Source organism: Drosophila ficusphila, unplaced genomic scaffold, assembly GCF_018152265.1.
Source record: "Drosophila ficusphila isolate 14025-0441.05 unplaced genomic scaffold, ASM1815226v1 contig_106, whole genome shotgun sequence".
NCBI lineage: Eukaryota > Metazoa > Arthropoda > Insecta > Diptera > Drosophilidae > Drosophila > Drosophila ficusphila.
The window spans coordinates 7,829,657-7,849,968 of NW_025063993.1; the positions used below are offsets into that span (position 1 = coordinate 7,829,657).

Genomic DNA, 20,312 nt, shown 5'->3' on the forward strand with positions numbered 1-20,312 from the left:
GCAAAGCTTGCGGCTGAGCTAATCAATCTCGTGGCATGTCAGTCAGTCAATTTGTGAGCATGTGTGAGTTCATATGTACTCGTGTGTGTGTGTGTGTGTGTGTGTGTCTATTGTAGCGCTTGTAAGAAGTTAGTCTAATTAAATAAATAAGTGCATGTGATTTATTTGCCAGACGAAACAAAAAAAAACAAAAAAGACAGGCAAATGGAATAACTGATAGAAGACGAGAGCTTATTGATGTTTATATTTTCACCATTCATTCTCTTGCTACTGTCAATGAGAACAGACGTGTTTTTATATCGCTCCGCCGTGTAATTAAAAATACATCGTAAATAGCCGAATTCCATTTCGCGAAAAGACGCTGAGGTAACGCATGGGTACATGTACTCGTGTTGCCTATGAAATAATTTCAAGTTGTGTTCAAAATACGAAAATAAACAATAGTACAGCTGATCATAAACAAAGCCAACGTTTAAGAGCACCAGCTCTGTAACGAAGAGTGATAATGAGCAAGGCTCGGCAACAACAACAAGACGAACGTCGGCTCTCGTCAATTAGAAACAACGCTTACTTCTCCATAAGAGCGGAAGAGTTGGAACCGACAACAAGTTCAACACTAAAAGTGAGTACGGAGAGAGCACGCTCGCTCTCTCCCGCCTTATTATGTCCAAGCGGCGCATCACAAAAACAGCCGTGGAGTGCCCAATGCCTGTCCCCCGACCCCTACAACATTACCAACGATCTGCTGATAACAACAACGACCAGCACAATGCCATCGTTTAAGACGGTGACATCGACACTAGCGGCGACAACAACCACTACAACAACCACATCAACTGCAGTTTCTGTTTCGTCAGCCCTTACTGACAAGCTAGCCAATACCCAACCCAAAAATAACAAAAATGCTAATAGATCGTTAATTCAAACCGGAATCGATCGGTACGTGCAAATTAAGAGAAAATTAAGCCCACAAGCAGCCAAAAAAACAAATGCATCAAAAGTCACCAAGAAAGTTGAAGCCACTGCACCTAACAATGCACTAACAAGAAACCGATTTTCTATTTTGAGTGACCCAAAGGAAGATGAAACCGCTCCAAAACCTCAGACCAAGCAACTAAGGCCACCACCAATCTTTGTACGTCAGGCAAATTGTTCTGAATTGGTCAAAAAAATAACTGATCAAATAGGAGCAAACAATTTCTACGTTAAATCCTTAAAAAGGGGAAACATTAATGAAACAAAAATACAAGTGAACAACGAACATGACTATCGATCTGTTGCCAAACACCTTGACAACGGAAAAATTAATTACTACACCTACCAACTTAAAAGTTGCAAAGGACTACAAGTAGTTATAAAAGGCATTGAAGCAACAGTCCCTACTTATGAGATAATAGCTGGACTTAAAGAAAAGGGCTTTAATGTCAAACAGGCTATGAACATATTAAATAAAAATAAAGTTCCACAGCCAATGTTCAAGGTAGAGTTGGAGCCGGAAATTTTGAAACTCAAAAATAATGAAGTCCACCCAATTTACAAGCTTCAATATCTTCTGCACCGTAGGATCACCGTGGATGAGCCCCACAAGCGGAATGGGCCTGTGCAATGTATGAATTGCCAGGAATACGGCCATACGAAGACTTACTGCACTCTACGTGCAGTCTGCGTTGCCTGCGGAGATGCACACTCAACTGAGGCCTGCCCAATAAATAAGGATAACCATTCTGCAATAAAATGTAGTAATTGTGGGGGAAACCACACTGCAAATTACAGAGGTTGTCCTGTCTACAAAGAGTTGAAAAGTCGACTAGGCCAACACATAACTGCAGCTCGAAATCCTGTAACCCGAAACAGTTCTTCTTTTATACCAACGACCACGATCCCGGGAGTCTCTTTTGCACAGGCTTTAAGTAACAACAACGGGGCGAACGCCACAGTATCTAAGGTGACAGTTCAGCAAACCACTGCTGATACAGTGCGGCAACAAATATTGAACCAGACTCCAGAAACTACTGGCCAACATGTGAATGCAAATACACAACTGCCTAATGGCGTAGAAGCAATGTTGGTAACTATAACCAACACAATGGTAGCAATACAGCAAACGCTGCAGGAACTTATGCGCTCTCAAAATCTCCTTTTGGAGCTACTAATAAAACAAAAATCTGTTTAGATGGGTACTCTAAAAATATGTTTCTGGAATGCGAATGGCATTTCTCAGCACAAATATGAGCTCTTGCAGTTCCTAGATCAGTATGACATTGACGCCATGCTTATATCAGAGACTCACCTAACTAACAAAAACTACTTTCACCTAAATGGCTATTCATTTTATAAAACCAACCATCCTGATGGTAAGGCACATGGCGGCACTGGCATACTGATCAAGAAACGCATCAGGCATTATGAGTTGCCATCATTCGCAACAACCTTTTTACAAGCTACATCAATACAGATTGATACCCAAAGCGGTTTCTTAAACCTATCCGCTGTATACTGCCCACCACGCTTCTCCATTTCCGAAGATGAATTTGTACAGTTCTTTAGCCTATTAGGTGACCGTTTTATAGCGGCTGGTGATTACAATGCGAAACACCCCCATTGGGGCTCTCGACTCACCAATCCGAAAGGAAGACAGCTGTACAACGCCATATTAACACCAAGAAACAAGCTTGACATTATCTCTCCAGGTAAGCCTACATATTGGCCAACAGATCCTAACAAGAAGCCTGACCTGATGGATTTTGCCGTCACAAGAAGAGTGCCTAGAGGACATGTCCATGTGGAACACTTATCAGATCTTTCATCGGATCACTCCCCCATTTTAATTCTTCTCTACGACCATCCACAGCTTTCTAAACAAACACATCTCCTAACTTCCAGTAAAACAGATTGGCTTAAATACAGAAAGTATGTAAGTACCCATATTGATGGCTTCCCAAACATGTACCAAAAAGAAGAGATTGATAGCTCAGTTGCAGCACTAGTGTCTGTTATGTCACTAGCTGCTCAACACTCCACACCTACTATATCGGCTTGTAAGTTTAATTCTAATTTTAGCAACAGTCGAGCTTCTGGGCATATCAACGAACTGCTACGCAATAAGAGAAGGCTTCGGAGGGAGTGGCAAGCCCACAGATCGCCTGCCTCGAAGGAGCGGCTCAAAACAGCCAACTATCTTCTACGCACAGCCCTAGAAGATGAAAGTAATCGATCCCAATTATTCTATTTGCAGAATCTCTCCCCTAACAGCAGACGATATCCACTGTGGAAAGCTAAATCGGGTATATGTCCACCAACCGAAAGCGAATCGCCATTACACACACAAACAGGAGAGTGGGCTCGCAGCAACGAAGAGAGGGCGAACGTATTTGCTGCGCATCTGGAAAACGTCTTCAAACCGCTTCCATCAACAAACGGCTTTGTGCTCCCAACAATCATCACTCCAGAGGCTACCCTGCCTATCGTATTCGAACCAAGAGAAGTGACAAGAGTGATCGAGGCTCAGGAAAAAAAGAAAGCGCCAGGACACGATCTAATCTCCCCGAAAATGACTATGGAATTGCCAAGCTGTGCAGTAAATCTTATCACCACCATATTCAACAGCATGATGAAATGGGGCTACTATCCACAACAATGGAAAAAGTCCGTTATCACAATGATCCATAAAGCTGGAAAGGACAAGTCCCAGCCTTCATCATATAGGCCAATCAGTCTTCTGCCGTGCCTATCAAAAATATTTGAAAAGACTCTGCTGAATCGTATAAAAGAACACCTGCAGTCCCATAATGCCATCCCAAGTCACCAATTTGGTTTCCGCGAGAAACACGGAACCATTGAACAAGTGAACCGAATAACCGCAGAGATACGAAATACATTTGAAAGTCGAGAGTACTGTTCCGCAGTCTTTCTGGATGTCGCCCAGGCCTTCGACCGCGTTTGGTTAGACGGCTTGATTTATAAAATTCAAAATTTGCTACCACAGAACACCCACAAAATACTGGAGTCATATCTTGTGCATAGAAGTTTCGCTGTACGGTGTAAAGATTTCCTCTCCGATTACCATCCAATCGAAGCTGGAGTACCTCAAGGAAGCGTGCTTGGACCAACGCTGTATTTAATCTACACAGCAGACCTTCCGACAACCGGCCTTACAATAACCTCAACATTTGCTGATGATACTGCCATTCTAAGTCGATCTAAGTGCCCCACGAGAGCAACGCAAAATCTATCAGCTCATCTCGGGCTTTTGGAGAAATGGCTAGCAGATTGGCGCATAAAGGTTAACGAGCAAAAGTGCAAACACGTTACTTTTACCCTTAATAGACAAACTTGCCCCCCACCATCTCTGAACAACATCCATATTCCACAAACAACGGAAGTAACGTATCTTGGAGTCCACCTTGATAGACGGCTTACCTGGAGAAGGCACATCGAAGCCAAGAGAACACAACTAAAATTAAAAGCAAGAAGCCTACACTGGCTAATAAATGCTCGCTCTCCGCTTAAATTGGAGTACAAGGTACTTCTCTACAATGTAGTTCTCAAACCAATTTGGAAGTATGGCTCCGAGCTATGGGGGAACGCATGCGTTAGTAACCTAGAAGTGATCCAGAGAGCCCAATCAAAAATACTAAGAACAATAACTGGTGCACCGTGGTACATACGAAATGAAAATATTCACAAGGATTTAAACGTGGGATCTGTTAAAGAGGAAATCGACAAAGAAAAAGCAAAGTATATGATCAAGCTACAGGCTCATCCAAACAGGCTGGCGCGGTCTTTAACGTGGAACACTAGCCACACACGACTCCGGCGAAGAGACCTCCCCACCCAGCAACAATAGCTAGGGCCGTTTTACCACAAAATAAAAACTTAATCTTAATTTTAATTAAATAATTATATGTATTAGGCTAAGATTTGAATACTTGTCGTTAGTCTCATTGAGAGAAGGTCCGATAATTAAATACCGTAATTAAAAAAAAAAAAAAAAAAAAAAAAATATTTTCACCAGACCCCCTCCATCCCTTTCTGTCTCCCAATTTCACCATAAATCCATCTCTGTCGCTCGCCTAATTGAATGATACAAATTTCATGACGACCAATAGGTTACCATGACACAATTTTATTTATGCCGAAGGCTTTGGGAAAATAATTAGCGAAGGCCTAACTTATGGTTGCATTTTCCCGATTCTATACCAATAATTACTAATTGTAAATTCGTTTTAACAGAATCAATCCAAATGCAGATTTTGCAACAATTTATGACATTTGTATATTTACAAGCTTTGTTTATTAATTTGTAAATGCATTTTTACAAATAACTAATTTGTTGAATTATTCGATACATCATTTGTAATTGTAATCTGTTTTTCCGTATCCTGTTACATTAATTAGATAATTTTATGATTTAAAGTTAAGACCACTTTAGCCATTTTGCACGAAAATCATTACAATGCTAATTACTACAATTAATTGCATTTATTTTAGGCTAGCTTTCATCATCTATTTTGAAAAAGAGTCACTCCCTAGTTCTGCTGACAAAAATAAACCTTACTCAATGTTCGTATTAAGTGCTTAGCCTAATAAATTTTAAGTCAATTGATCTTGACCGCCTTTTGAACAAAGATTAAATTTCCAAATACGACAATTTAAATCAAGGTCAATTGAATTAGCTTGCCACTTTAAGCTCTTTTAACTAAGCGGCTGAAGGCTTTTTGAGGAGTCCACTCTAAGCTAGTTAAAAAAGCCAATCAAATAGTTACTTCTCTATTCATTGCACATTTCTTTCGGTAAACGAAAACTCTTAATCCTGAAAGACATGTTACAAATGCAAAATCGTGTGTCAAGACTCTGTTTAAATAAGTAATTTAAAAGCAATTAAAAAGTATACTACATAACAAAGTTATTTTAGTCTTGATGTTTGTGAGAGTCATTTAAAATACATTGCATCAGCACCATTTTGTGCACTTGAACCCTGATTAAATTCCTTATGCCGGACTTGGCTATTAAGGCCACAAATGGCTATATTACTTTGCCCTCTTTGCCACTTGGACTGGGGCATTTAATTTGCCAGTCAGGCCACGCCCCCCGAGCTGAAAAAATGAGGCGGAAGGGGGGAAGGGGAATGGGGGTTGCTGGCCACAGACGAGCGACCATGCCCACATGCTGCACAAAGGATTTAATGAATTTTGTAAATTTATTAAAGCCGCACGCATTGCAACCATGGGCAACGTTTCGCCGCTTTTCGCCTTGCAGTTCCTGCGACAGACGGCCAACACACCAACAACGAGGCGAAAAATTTAATTAATTGCAGACCAGTAGCGGGAAAATTGCAGCATCAGGATCGGGACAAGGAGCAGGACCAGCAGCAGCAGTAGCAGGACCAGCAGAAACAGAGAGCAAGAGCAGGTCCTGGCTGCTCCTGGCATTCCGGTGGAGCATAGTCGCCCCCAGTCCGGCAATCAGAGGGGGGCGGGCCAAATCGGCATGGCCTAATGATTTTCCTGTTATGCCATCTAAAGGCAAAGAAAACATAATGAAGCAGCAGACAGCAGAAGATGGCCGGGAATTTGGAACAGAATCGTTGGAACAAGGATAACGACAATGACAAGGACTTCATTACCAAATTGAGCGGCGACTGCCATCGATGTAGCTGTGTGTGTGTGTGCTGTGTAGACTCCGTCGTTTCCGTTTCCGGCTGCATTGACTGACCGAAAGGAGCTGCACCAATACCAATGCGCCGGCGAACATCCTGGCGCTGGCGATATATAAAGATATAAACGTGGCCGAGCAATCAAGCGGCGATGGCGACGATTTCCTTTCGGATTTGTTTCTGTTCTGCTCCTCTGCTCAACTTCGCGAATTTCGCCTTGGGCTTAAATACCGCCTGGAAAATCCATCAAAATCTTTGCCAACGACTTTTGAGGCCATAAACTTGTGATTGATACCGAATTTAATCAACTCGAGCGCATTTGGCATCGTATCGTTGCGGCCCTCAGTCTCATTTTTGGTATGCGCCTTCATTTTTTGGCTTTGCTGTCGGCCGCTTCTTATATTTTTAATTTACGCCTCGCAGCACGATTCTGCATGGCTTATCACAGAGATTGGCAAACGGTTCTGCTTCAGTGCACTTCAATTAGTTGGCCCGGCCGGAGAATACGACACCAGCGAGCGGGACGGATCATCCATCCATCCGTCCGGCTCACAGTTCGTTTTTTTTTTTTTTTTTTTGGGGCCATTTCCACGGACATGGTACATATTTATTTCTATGATTACTTGTCCTTTACAGAGAAGAAAAAAATTAACATTTTGTTTTATTTAAATAAATTTATTCAATTAAGGCAAACTTTTTTCTTAGTTGGAACTAAGAATATGTAGATTTGGGGAGACTTTAAACTAAGGTAATGCCAATTAATCTTAAACGAACTTAAAAAAAAATGAGAGAATAGATTTTAATTTTAATATTGTCCTCGTTTTATTGTCGACTAATTTAGAGATTTTATTATCAAAAATTAGTTTCTTGTAGAAATTTTTTTTTTCTGTAATTTCCCAGTTTCTTTCACCGTTCTTGTTGTGGTTTTCATTTTCAATATGCACAAAAAAAAAGAAAGCCCCAGAATTCCGGATGTTCATCAGCCAAATGAGGGGAAAGCTAGCCAAGAAGAAGACCCAGAAGGCCAATGGAAAAGCGGAAAATGCTTTCACTCCGATTCTGGGCCGGGGTCAGGGGTCGCGGCGAGTCGAGAAGGTCGCTGCGCTTACAAATTTCAATTTGACTAAAATTGGTTGACACACATTGCAGCAACTGCATCGCACTCGCCCTTTTCCTCTTCTTTTCCTTTTTCTCCGTGTGTACGTGTATGTGCACCGCCGAAATATTCATGCAAATGCACTTAAAACATTTTAAAAGCGTTTCTGCGGTTCAATTTGCATAATTCCAGCCACACTCACACTGTAAAAATGTACAACATTTTACCACTAATGGTGCATACACCCATGCCTCTGTGGGTATATGTGTGTGTGTGTGTGCCTGCACTCTCGCACACATGTGCATACATTTAATTATCGAAATGGCAACCGGACCTCCCGCCACCCCATTTTCACGACTTGGTCTACATTTCAGTGAAATTGACCAGAAGCAGACATTAAATTGCACGTTGCCAGTAAGCGGAGTAAGGCGCCTTGGTGTCCCATTTAACAGGATTGCGACAAAGAACCCACTAACCTGATGGAATCGGCCAAATCAGAGCAATTTAATTAGTCACGCTCAAAATTATTAATCAGTATTCAGAAATTTAAATCAAATTGGATTTGTAATTTTTAATGGTATAACACCAATCAATAATTTTATGGGTTAAGTAAACTTTAACTAATACTGGTCGAAAACTATTGTTCCTAAGGTAAAAATAGTAAACGTAATGTACTCTTATCACACATTCTACTGTTCGTGAATTACATTTAAAATAGATGTGCTGTAATTTAACATAACATTATGTTGCCATAAACTACCCCTTCAGCGTTTTGTGGATCCAAAAAGATAACATCACGAAGGAAACAACTAAGCAGGAAGGGTCTGTAACTTAACATCTGTGGATACCATGTTATGTGATTTTTATGGATCCAAGCATTAACATTATGTTTCCCATAAACAACCCCTGCTGTTATTGAAAGTTAACAGGAGGTTAACTTTAGCATTAGGTTTGCCATAAACAACCCCTGCTGTTATTTAAAATTAACAGACATAACATAACAGCAGCAGAAAGTCACTCCATAGCAACGCCATTCCACCTTTTCTAAAAGATGTCCATAAACTACCCCTTCTGGAAAATGTGGATCGAAAATTGACAGTATAACATAGCAGCAGAATAACAGAACTAATAACATCCTCAAAGTAACATTTCTGTTGGCTCTAAGAACAGTTGAGAAACGCATGCGTTGCGAAAAGTGTTCTCATTTTATGTTCAGGGGTAGCCACTGTTAAAACTAACAGATTTACACTAACATTTATTAAGTGTTGCATCCTTTAAGCGGCTCAAAAAATCATGCATAATCATTAGACAAAATACCTAGCAAGCTAACCAAAGTCACGCGCCAAAGTCTGCAAGTACTTGCGATAATTGTGAGAAAGGCTGCAGGAAAATTTTACTTCGACACGCAGTGCATTTGGAAAACATTTGCTTAAATGCCGCAAACCAAAACTCAGATAGTTCAAGAATGAAATGGGCACACACACTCGCACACACACACGCACACACAATGTGTTGGATGGTGCAACTGCGTTCCGTACACGTTTTTGCCACATATGCAACCATCCCATCCCCACCCCTTTCCGAATGAAACCCACCCACTCGCGCGCTTGAACTCAATGGTGCACCACAAAACGCGCAGCCAATACGCCCGCGGGTCCATGTTAACTTGGGATCAGGGGGGTATAGCGATATGGGAATTGGTATCGGTGTTGGTAATGCACAGAAAAGAAAGTAATGCTAGAACTTTAAGCGACTAAAACTTTTTTTAAAAAGAAAATATATTTTAGCTAAAAATCATTCATTTTAATAAAGTTATAAAGTTATAAAGTCATTTATTTTAATAAAGTTATTTTTCTTAAGATTTTTTTTTTTTTTTTCTTTGTAATAGTTACATACTTTAAAATTTTAAACTTTTTTTACAAAACTAAATTTTGTAATTGTGAGACAAAAAAGAAAATTCTGTAAAAACTGCATATTGTATTGTAAAAACCAAAATTTTATAACTTTAGTCTATTAAACTTAAATTTTAGTCTAATAAAATAGCATATTATGATGGTATATAGGACAATAAGATTTTTATGTTTTTAAGTATAACCAAATTTCGCCTGTTTCATATTCTGTTGTATGAATTCCATTTCCTTTCCTTTCATAACTTTTATAGAAAAACCAAAATGGTTTAATCTCTGACAGTGATTTTTCTGTGTGTCACAAAGGCATTGTGCACTGGAATGGATGCCAACTAGCACGCGAGATATTGATGTGCACAAAATATGCCAAATATCAGTGAGGAGGCAGGCCCATACATTATACAATACGAACATGTGCACGAGTGTGAGCTGCCAAATCAAGCGCAAGCCCAAAAGTAGCAACAAATAAAATTTTATGCGCTGTGCGAAAAGTTTTCCTTTTGCATAACGCCCAGCAAATACAACAGCCACAACACAGGAGCATCATTGGGGAAGGCAATGCCAATTTACATGTACAATGCAAAAGTTTCGATTTTATTGTGTGGGAGTGTTGGTGGAGAAGGAGATGTTCCTTTTTTTTCGAAAAAATGGAGGGGGGGAGAAGGAGTGGCTTTTTCGGGGCGTTTTGGTTGAGATGTCTGATTCTGTTTGTTTTCACTCTGACAGCCATTGGAGATCGAAACGTTCTGTGCGCTCCACGTTCCACGATAAACACAAAGGGCAGCAACATCAAGCGATTGCCGCTGCCGGCGATGGACAAAAAGTCAAAAATAGTTTCGAAACGCCATTTGTTGTACTTATTTTCGGGAATGCCAGTTAAGTGGAGGGACTTCATTTGCCATTACACGCTCAAACCTGTTTGAACGGATCGATGAAACTTGTGTGTTTCAGTTTTAAATGGTTGGCCAACCCAAAGGAGATTGTAGCTTAAAAATGTTCAAGAATTGGTTCTAATAGAATTGCAATGTGGGGTATTAATTAGAGAGATTTAAAAGGTCGTTTTAAATTTACATACTTTCCCAGTAAAAGTGCATGGATTTATACAAGCTCGTTTCTGATTATAAAACCACAGAGTCATCACAATTTCTATCTTTTAAATTGTGGCAATACTTCATGGAAGAGCTCTAGCTGAACTCTTCGGAAAGCAGATAAATCGTTGGCAATTTCAACCATGCAACGCATCGCATTCTACTTATGCACATCTGCTCAAGCCGAACAATGAATGATACGGATGCACATACATACATACTCTATACATATAGTACATATAGTATATGCGCCCTAATGCAGTTTATACCCACAATTTAACATGGTCAGCTACCGCAGATGCAGTACAGTTCCTGGCCATGGCTAATTTGCATATTGTCTGGGTCAATTGCATTACAGAGACGCAGCATTCCAGGCGAATCCTAATCAATTGGATTGTTGTGTGTTTATAAACCGAAGACTAATCAGTCCATCATTACGACTAGCCTCGGGGAATTGCAAAATTAAAGCACTGTTTTGCAGGGGGAAAGTAAGATAAGGAATATTTTGACTTTAGAAACGCTTGCTGTTGTGAATTTGGATGGGATAAAGCTGTGCAATGCAGTGAAATCGCAACGGAGGTGGCGGGTCAAGGCCTCCAACGTATTAGCGGACCCATGACAGTTTAAATTGCCACAGAGCCACTTTTTTGCGCTGCGCTTTTGTTGCATATTTCAGGGCGCCGCTGCCCATTGCTCTTGTTGGCCAGGAAACACAACGAACTGCCAAATGGCTTGCGCAAAGCGGAAGAAAAACTAAAACAAATGTCAGTCGTAGTTGACGCGTTGCCACCGACCACCAGTCACCAGCCACCGGAGCGGTTCCGCAGCAGCTTCCCCCTTTCTCTACGGGATCCCCAGGATCTACTCTTTCCCATCCTGCAATCCTGCAATCCTCTCCCCACTTCCCCTCTTCCCCCCCGATCCCCGCTGGCTGCCAGTGAAATGCAAATGTCATTTGCAGTTGACACTTGACTCAGCACTTCGCACTGTCCTAGGGCACTTTGGGGTTTTCACCTGCGTCTTCGCGCCCGCTTTCCCGCTTTCCCCACCCATTTACTGCATTTGGTGGCACAATGGCGCTGCCTTCCCCCTTCACACCACGCAGACAGCGGCAAATAAAAGAAAGTCAAATAAAACAAAAGTTGGGGGGCCAGGTCAAAAAAAATATAAATGTAGAGGTGAGCGCGGGGAATAGGGGAACAGGAAGGCGGGAAGCGAAGGGGTATGGGGGAGGAGGGAGGGGCGACTAATGCCAACTGAACATGAATAAAGTCGTGGCCTCTTGGGAAGCTGCTACCGCTGCCATGTCGTCGTTATTCTCGTGGTCGTCATTAGGAGGGCAGACGTCAAAGTATGCGCTTTGTTTTTGCTGCGTGCCATGCAGCGTGTTAATAGCCAGGCACCGGGCTCCAATCCACCAAGCACTGCACTAGGAGAAATATCCCTTCATTCTCTCTCAAAATTCAGATAGAGAAAACAATTAAAAATAAATAAAACTTTATCCAACAACTTCAAAAGAATTGGGCTTTACAAAATATATTAACCCAATTGATTAAAAAATATATTTATATCTGTAATTTATTGTTATCTGTATTATTAACTTCCAAAATTTAAAAAATTATTTAAATATTTGTTTGAGTTTGAGTTTCAATGTAATAATGTAATGTAAAAATGACAGCAATTGTTTAACACAAATCAAAAAGAAAATAAACCAAAACAAATAATCTTAAAATTCCTTATTCATATTTTCTCGCTGTGCAACACCGTGAGGCATTAAACCGCTTTCCGCCCAAAAGCCAGAAGCCGAAGTTGACAGAGCCTGGGAAGGGGGCGTGGTGAGGGGGCCGGGCGGACCACGTGGACCAAGGGCCACGGCAAAGTCGAGTGCTGGAGTTGCTGTCGTGTGGCGAAAGTGAAGCTTGCACAGCGTGCAGCGAGTGGCTGACATCTCGTGTGGCTGCTGGCTGAGTGTTGAGCACATTAAATTGATGCGCTTGATGCGGATTACAAGGAAAAGGCGGCTTAAAGTGCGCAATTAATAAAGAAAACGCACATGAGAATTAAGAATACATAAATAGAATCTATTAAAATATCAATAACATACAATTAATGAAATATTAAACAAACCTTTTAATATTTGTATATTAAATATTAACAGGTGCATCGGTGCGTATGCGTAATTTAAACGCCGCCCTTTGGATTGTTCAGTGAACTTAAAATAAGCTTTACCTTAACTTTTTCAGGCATTTACTAACATAAATACCCACTAGGTGGCGTTACCTCAAGCTTTAATGAAATATTTAACAATAATAACTTAAGTACAATGATTTTCCCCATTAGAAAATTTATATTTCTAGGTGATATTACTTAATATGCACTAAGTGCTTTAAGTGCTTTTCTAGCTAAGTTAAGGCCACAAACATTCCACCCTATACGCAAATCAAGCAAATTCAATGTTGAACACTTGTCGTTTAGCTGGCGCGCAAGCGGTACACAAATCACAACACTCTGGAGACAATATCGGATTTTTTGGAACGTGATCACCAACATAAAAGGAAATATTTCAGCATTAACAAGGTATCAAACGATGAGATATTGAATATTTTAATAGGACTTGCAACGTCCAAAAACATCACATATTTATGCAATATAATCCTAATAATTAAAAATATCACTTCTCATTTAAAAAACGCACTTACAAATGTAATGTTTTTTTAGTTTCCAAAGGTGCACTTGTATGTTGTTAAAAGGCAATTATAATATTTATATTTATTATATTTATTTTTTGATTATTTTGTTTGTTTTTTTTTTTTTTTGGCAGAAGGAATTTATGTAGCAATGGATAACAACGATCCAACGCCCGAAAATGCACTGTGGTCATTGCAGGGCGGAGAGCGACCAAGTGCCGCCCAAAGACTCCATAACCTGACTTCGGGAGCAGGATCGAATCCAGCTTCCGGATTGCCCCTGCCACCGAACATCTTCACAAACCCATCCATCCAGCCCTCCAGTGTGATAAACCTCAATCATTCCACCGACGTTGTGATCGGTCCCAGGTATCATGGACCCGTGTCCATATACTATATGGATTACACGGAGGCACACGCCACAGCAGCAGGTGAGTCCCCCATTCTGGGAACAGGGGAAAATATTTTACCGTTTACTATCGGGAAATTCAATCAACAATTGGCTCAATTCATTAACATAATAATGAAATAATATGTGACAACTTTGATCAGTGAGGAAACCATTGATGGCAAATTAGTAGTTCGTTGCACTCAAATGAATGAGAGAGAGAGAGAGAGAGAAATACGGTTATCCAGTGTTTGTGGATCAAACATTAGCCACTTGCGATGCACATCGCACATTGCGCATACGTCACGTAGTACAAATGAGAGAGGGAGAGAGAAATGTGAGAAGAAAGAGTGCCTTTCCCTTACACAAAAGCAAGCGATATGGCTGCTTTTCGAGCGTTTTTGCCATTTCTGTTTCTGTTTCTGTGTCCCATCGACAGCTGCACCGCATTTCCAGTTTTTTGTTCGACGGGTTCAGGTGCGGTGGCGGTACCAGTAGCACTCGCCTGTGCAATTATCGGTCAATCCCATTAAAAACCATTATAAAACAATAAACATCCAGGCCGCTTCTGTTCCCCGGTATATTCTGCCCGCTAGCCGATAATGCTCAGTGTTGTACCATTTATCCAAAAATTGTGATAAAACTTCAATAGGAGCGCACGGCGCGCAGGCGACGTACTCCAGAACCCAGTTTAACACACTCCCAGGATTCATCAAGTATATATAAATAAAACATCATATCGCATAACTCTGACTTTCTACTCCAAAAAACAATATTTAGTTGAAGCAATAAGGGGTGTCAGATAAGAATCGTGCACTGAAGGAACATATTACATATTACATAGTGATACTTGATACTGATTTATAACTTGAAGTTGATTTATAATAAGTCTGTTTTCTAACTTTTGTTAAACAATACATTGATAAGCAAATTTTTAGCATAAGAAACAATCCCACTTTTTGGGCTCGGTGTATAGCAAATGCTAATTGATTGGCTTTCGCTAATTTAGGAATCAACAGTCACAATGCAAATGGCAATGGCAACGCCAACCGAGGCCGCGATAAAACGCCATCGCAGAGACTCACCCGGAATACCATACTCCTGATCACGCTGATCCTATTGGTCCTGGCCACCATATTGGTGGTGCTCTACGTGGAACTCAATCGACCCCGAGCGGAGTTGCCCAGCAACAAGGCCATCTACTTTGGCAACAACTACGACCACGATACGTGTAAGTGGGCGGGACTCGGATTGTCCTCATATCCAATTCAATTTTACAGTTCCGAATCTAGGAAACGGCCACCTGGTCATCGACAGGAAGCAGTGGGGAGCAGCCGAGAACACCCCCGCCCTGATCATTCCCCTCAAGAGACCAATTCCCTATGTCCTGATCACCCACATCGAAGAACAGTCGCCTTGCGAGAACATGGCCAAGTGCACCATCAGGATGCGAACCAACCAGGACTGCGCTATTGTCGAGAGGGGATTGCCGGATTTACAGTCCAATTTTTATGTAAGTAATTGAATTGATTTCCTAAAATATATGAGAACAAGAATAAGGGGGCTGTGCATAAAATTGGAACGCAAATTGTCAAATTTCCGAGTTTATTTCGACCAGGTTTCGGAGGAGGGCAATATCTACGTGGGCCGCGGCTGGGACTGGGCCAACACGTATGCGAACCAAACGTTGGGCGTTACCTTTATAGGCGACTTCACCCGCTTTAAGCCGTCTGCCAAGCAATTGGAAGGTGTCAAATTTCTGCTAGCCCATGCAGTGGCTAACCGAAACCTAGAGGCCGACTACAAGCTGGTAGCCCAAAATCAGGTAATAACGCCAGAGACTAGTGAAATCTAAAAATACACAATTAAACTATTCCAGACAAAGACGACGAAAAGCCCGGGGGCCTATGTCTATCAAGAAATCCGGAACTGGCCGCACTTCTACGGCTGCGGAATGGACGGGGCACCGGCTTGTGGCATCGAACTGGGCATGAAACCGGAATCGTGGAATGGCAAGCAATAGCAACAATAGACTTTTTACCAACTAAGTGTATCACCTGCGTCTTCGTGTCGTGGGCTCATGTCATCGTTATTCTCGTGGTCGTCATTACTTTGTTTATGCTGCGTGCCATGCAGCGTATTAATAGCCAGGCACCGGGCTTCAATCCCCCAAGCACTGCACTGGGAGAAATATCCCCTGATTTGGACAAAACGCAGATGGAGTAAAAATTACAACCAAACCAAACTGTAATCCTAAAGCTTCAAAAAATACATTGGCCCAATTGATATTAATATGCCTTTAAAAATATATTTAAATTTTTAATCTATTTTTTACTTACAAAATGTTAAAAATTAATAAAATATTTGTTTGTGAAACAAGAAAGAAAGCTAGCTTCGGCAAGCTGAAGCTGATATCGAAGATGGGCCACCCTGTACATAAAGGCTAAACCACATCACATAATAATTTTATATATTTTGTTCATGTGACAGCTATATGATGTAGTTGTCCGATTTTTATGAAATTTAATTCGTTAGAAAACTCTATATTCCAAAAATCATGCTTGTCTGATGGAGTTGCCGTCGTATGGCGAAAGTGAAGCTTGCATAGCGTGCAGCGAGTGTTGAGCGCATTAAATTGATGCGCTTTGTGCGGATTACAAGGAAAAGGCGGCTAAAAGTGCGCAATTAATAAAGAATGCGCATAAAAAAATTAAACAAACCTTTCAATATTTGTATATTAAATATTAACAGGTGCATCGGTGCGTATGCGTAATTTAAACGCCGCCCTTTGGATTGTTAAGTAAACTTAAAATGTTCTTTACCTTAACTTTTTCAGGCATTTACTAACATAAATATCCACTAGGTGGCGTTACCTCAAGCTTTAATGAAATATTTAAGAATAATAACTTAAGTACAATGACTTAATTATTTCTATGTGCTATTACTTAATATGCACTAAATGCTTTAAGTGCTTTTCTAGCTAAGCCCTATATGCAAATCCGGGAAAATCAACGTTGAACAGTTGTCGTACGGCTGGCAAGCAATCGATACACAAATCAGAACACTCCGGAGACAATATCGGATTTTTTGGAACGTGATCACCAACATACCTAAAAGGAAATATTTCAGCATTAAACGGTATCATACGATGAGATATTAAATACTTTGTTGTTTGTTGTTAAAAATCAATTTTAACATTTATTACTTTAACAGTGCTTGGTTAGCTTCAAAACAATTTTTTTTTTTTTTTTTTTATTTTTATTTGGCAAAGTAATTTATGTAGCAATGGATGACAACGATTCAACGCCCGATAATGCGCTGTGGCCATTGCAGGGAGGACAGCGACCAAGTGCCGCCCAAAGTCTTCACAATCTGACTTTAGGAGAAGGATCAAATTCTGCTTCCGAATTGCCCCTGCCACCGAACATCTTCACAAACCCATCCATCCAGCCCTCCAGTGTGATAAACCTCAATCATTCCAGGGACGTTGTGATCGGTCCCAGGTATCATGGACCCGTGTCCATATACTATATGGATTATACGGAGGCACACGCCATGCAAACAGCATCAGGTGAGTCTCCGATTCTGGGAACAGTGGAAAATATTTTACTATCGGAAAACTCAATCAACAATTGGCTCAATTCATTAACATATTTCTGTGGTAATAATAATATTGGCATAAATTGCATTATAAGAAATATGAGCTTAAAATTTTTAAGTATAAGTAAGTATAAGTATAAGAAGTTTATTTTTCTACTGATTAAAAAAACTTTGTTAAACATAAACTTGCTAGATAAAAATTAAAATATTAAAAAAAAAAGTATAGTATAAAAGTAACTTTGATCAATGTGAAAACATTTGAAGGCAAATTAGTAGTTCGTTAACTCGATCGTCAGCTATGGATATTTTATAGGGTCAATAATTTTACGGGAGGAACAGAACAATCAAGGTAATTGAAATGCAAATCGTGCGTTGGGGATTCCAGGAATCCCCTGATAATCGTACATATATATTAAAACTAGAACAAAGAGAGTCCCCTCTCAGTTGCATTGATATGAAGAGAGAGAGAGAGATTGAGAAATACGGTTATCCCGTGTTTGTAGATCAAACTTTAGCCACTTGCGATGCACGTCGCACATTGCGCATACGTCACGTAGTACAAATGAGAGAGGGAGAGAGAAATGTGAGAAGAAAGAGTGCCTTTCCCTTACACAAAAGCAAACACGAAACATGTCAACCAAGGGAAGAGCGAGATGGCTGCTTTTCGAGCGTTCTTCCATTTCTGTTTCTGTTTCTGTGTTCCATCGACAGCTGCGCCGCATTTCCAGTTGTTTGTTCGACGGGTTCAGGTGCGGTGGCGGTACCAGTAGCACTCGCCAGTGCAATTATCGGTCAATTCCATTAATTATAAAACATCCAGACCGCTTCTGTTCCCCTAGTATTTTCTGCCCCCGCGCTTGTTGTGCTAATACCAATGATTCAGCGGACAGTTAGTTATCGAAAATAACCGATAATGCCCAGTTTGGTATCATTTATCCAAAAGTTGTGATAAAAGTTCTCCCTGAGCGCACGACGATACTGATTCATAACTTGAAGTTGATTTATAAAATGTATAAAAATGATATTAAACCAAAAACAATTTTAAGGCCTTACAATTTAATCTTTATTAAAACAGTGAAACCAGAGAATATACAAAACATCAAAAAATACAATACATTGATATGCAAATTTGTAGCATATGAAACAATCCCTATAAATTGGGAAAATTGGGCACGGTGTATAGTAAATGCTAATTGATTGGCTTTCGCTAATTTAGGAATCAACAGTCACAATGCAAATGGCAATGGCAACGCCAACCGAGGCCGCGATAAAACGCCATCGCAGAGACTCACCCGGAATACCATTCTCCTGATCACGCTGATCCTTTTGGTCCTGGCCACCGGATTGGTGGTGCTCTACGTGGAACTCAATCGACCCAGAGCGGAGATGCCCAGCAACAAGGATATCTACTTTGGCAAAAACTACGACCACGATACGTGTAAGTGGGCGGGACTCGGAATGTCCTCATAGCCAATTCAATTTTACAGTTTCGAATATAGGAAACGGCCACCTGGTCATCGACAGGGAGCAGTGGGGAGCAGCCAACACCACTCAAGCCCTGATCATTCCCCTAAAAAGACCAATCCCATATGTGCTGATCACCCACATCCGAGACACATGGCCCTGTGTGAACATCTACCAGTGCACCCTCAGGATGCGAAGCAACCAGGATTTCGCTATTGCCAAGAAGGGATTGCCGGATATACAGTCCAATTTTTATGTAAGTAATTGAATTGATTTCCTAAAATATATGAGAACAAGAATAAGGGGGTAACCCTTATCAAATGGACTTTTCAAATAGCATTAATATAAACTGTGCATAAAATTGGAACCCAACCAATTGTTGACAATGGAAAGTTGATTAAATTTTATAGATCCTAAATATTTTTCAAGTTTATTTGCAAAAAGAAATCCCGGCACGTGCCATTTTGGGCAATTAGCTTTCCGCTTACGCAAATCGTCAATTTTCCGAATTTATTTCGACCAGGTTTCGGACGAGGGCAATATCTACGAGGGCCGCGGCTGGGACTGGGCCAACACGTATGCGAACCATTCTTTGGCAGTTACCTTTATGGGCGACTATGGCCGCTATAAGCCGTCTGCCAAACAAATGGAAGGTTTCCAATTTCTGCTAGCCCATGCAGTGGCCAACCGAAGTCTGGAGGTCGACTACAAGTTGGTGGCCCAGAATCAGGTAAGAACGCCAGAGACTAATGAAATCTAAAAATACATCATATAACCATTGCAGACAAAGACGACGAAGAGCCCGGGGGCCTATCTCTATCAAGAAATCCGGAAGTGGCCGCACTTCTACGGCTGCGGAATGGACGGGGCACCGGCTTGTGGCATCGAACTGGGCATGAAACCGGAATCGTGGGATGCCAAACAATAGCTACAGACTTTTTTCAAACTAAGTGTATCAGCTGCGTCTTCGTGCCCGCTTTCTGCAAATAAAACAAGAAAAGAAGCTTATATACCCATGCAGTCATCAAATATGTCGAAACAAATACATAAAGGCTAAACAACATCGATGCTATGACGGTTTTTCTAATAATTTTCCAAATCTTGTTCATATGACAGCTATATGATGTAGTTGCCAGATTTTGATGAAATTTAATTCGTTAGAAAACTTTATATTCCAAAAATCATACTTGGCTGATGAAAAGCAACTATGTATGTTGTAATTTTATTTCCGTTATTTCTATATATATTCTTTGATCTTTCCTGTGGCAGCTATATGATAACGTTGTCGGATTTTAATTAAATTTTTTCTCGATTCAACGGTTATTAAAAACCCCATATTTTTAAAATCATGCTCGTGAGATTAAAAACAACGATGTTATAATTTTTATACCCTTCCAGAGCAAAGGGTATTATAATTTCAGCGGAGC

The 20,312-nt window shown here is 40.7% G+C and overlaps 2 protein-coding genes across 5 annotated transcripts; both read left to right on the top strand.

The window, feature by feature from the left end:
- The first annotated feature begins 14,936 nt into the window (after positions 1-14,936).
- Positions 14,937-16,148, top strand: LOC108096444 (peptidoglycan-recognition protein LA-like). The gene is made up of 4 exons (XM_017198047.2): positions 14,937-15,052; positions 15,114-15,334; positions 15,440-15,646; positions 15,701-16,148. Exons 2-4 carry the CDS (start codon positions 15,248-15,250, stop codon positions 15,842-15,844), a joined length of 438 nt encoding a protein of 145 aa, XP_017053536.1. The 5' UTR covers positions 14,937-15,052; positions 15,114-15,247; the 3' UTR covers positions 15,845-16,148.
- Positions 16,149-16,835: 687 nt separating this feature from the next.
- Positions 16,836-19,948, top strand: LOC108096443 (peptidoglycan-recognition protein LA-like). Of its 4 annotated transcripts, none has more exons than XM_017198041.2 (6): positions 16,836-16,959; positions 17,093-17,392; positions 18,638-18,859; positions 18,909-19,141; positions 19,409-19,615; positions 19,670-19,948. In XM_017198041.2, exons 2-6 carry the CDS (start codon positions 17,107-17,109, stop codon positions 19,811-19,813), a joined length of 1,092 nt encoding a protein of 363 aa, XP_017053530.1. In that variant the 5' UTR covers positions 16,836-16,959; positions 17,093-17,106; the 3' UTR covers positions 19,814-19,948. The 4 variants fall into 4 exon arrangements, with proteins under 4 accessions (XP_017053530.1, XP_017053531.1, XP_017053532.1 ...); XM_017198042.2 differs by having other exon boundaries at positions 17,105-17,392; XM_017198043.2 differs by having other exon boundaries at positions 16,839-16,959; positions 17,155-17,392.
- Positions 19,949-20,312: the final 364 nt, after the last annotated feature.

What these genes read in the sequence shown, in the direction of transcription:
- LOC108096444 (XM_017198047.2), top strand. Translation starts at nt 15,248, where the DNA reads ATGGCCAAGTGCACCATCAGGATGCGAACCAACCAGGACTGCGCTATT. An exon ending in ATTTACAGTCCAATTTTTAT is followed by an intron (nt 15,335 to 15,439) that starts GTAAGTAATTGA and finishes TATTTCGACCAG; the next exon opens with GTTTCGGAGGAGGGCAATAT. An exon ending in AGCTGGTAGCCCAAAATCAG is followed by an intron (nt 15,647 to 15,700) that starts GTAATAACGCCA and finishes AAACTATTCCAG; the next exon opens with ACAAAGACGACGAAAAGCCC.
- LOC108096443 (XM_017198041.2), top strand. Translation starts at nt 17,107, where the DNA reads ATGGATGACAACGATTCAACGCCCGATAATGCGCTGTGGCCATTGCAG. An exon ending in CGCCATGCAAACAGCATCAG is followed by an intron (nt 17,393 to 18,637) that starts GTGAGTCTCCGA and finishes TCGCTAATTTAG; the next exon opens with GAATCAACAGTCACAATGCA. An exon ending in AGTTGGTGGCCCAGAATCAG is followed by an intron (nt 19,616 to 19,669) that starts GTAAGAACGCCA and finishes TAACCATTGCAG; the next exon opens with ACAAAGACGACGAAGAGCCC.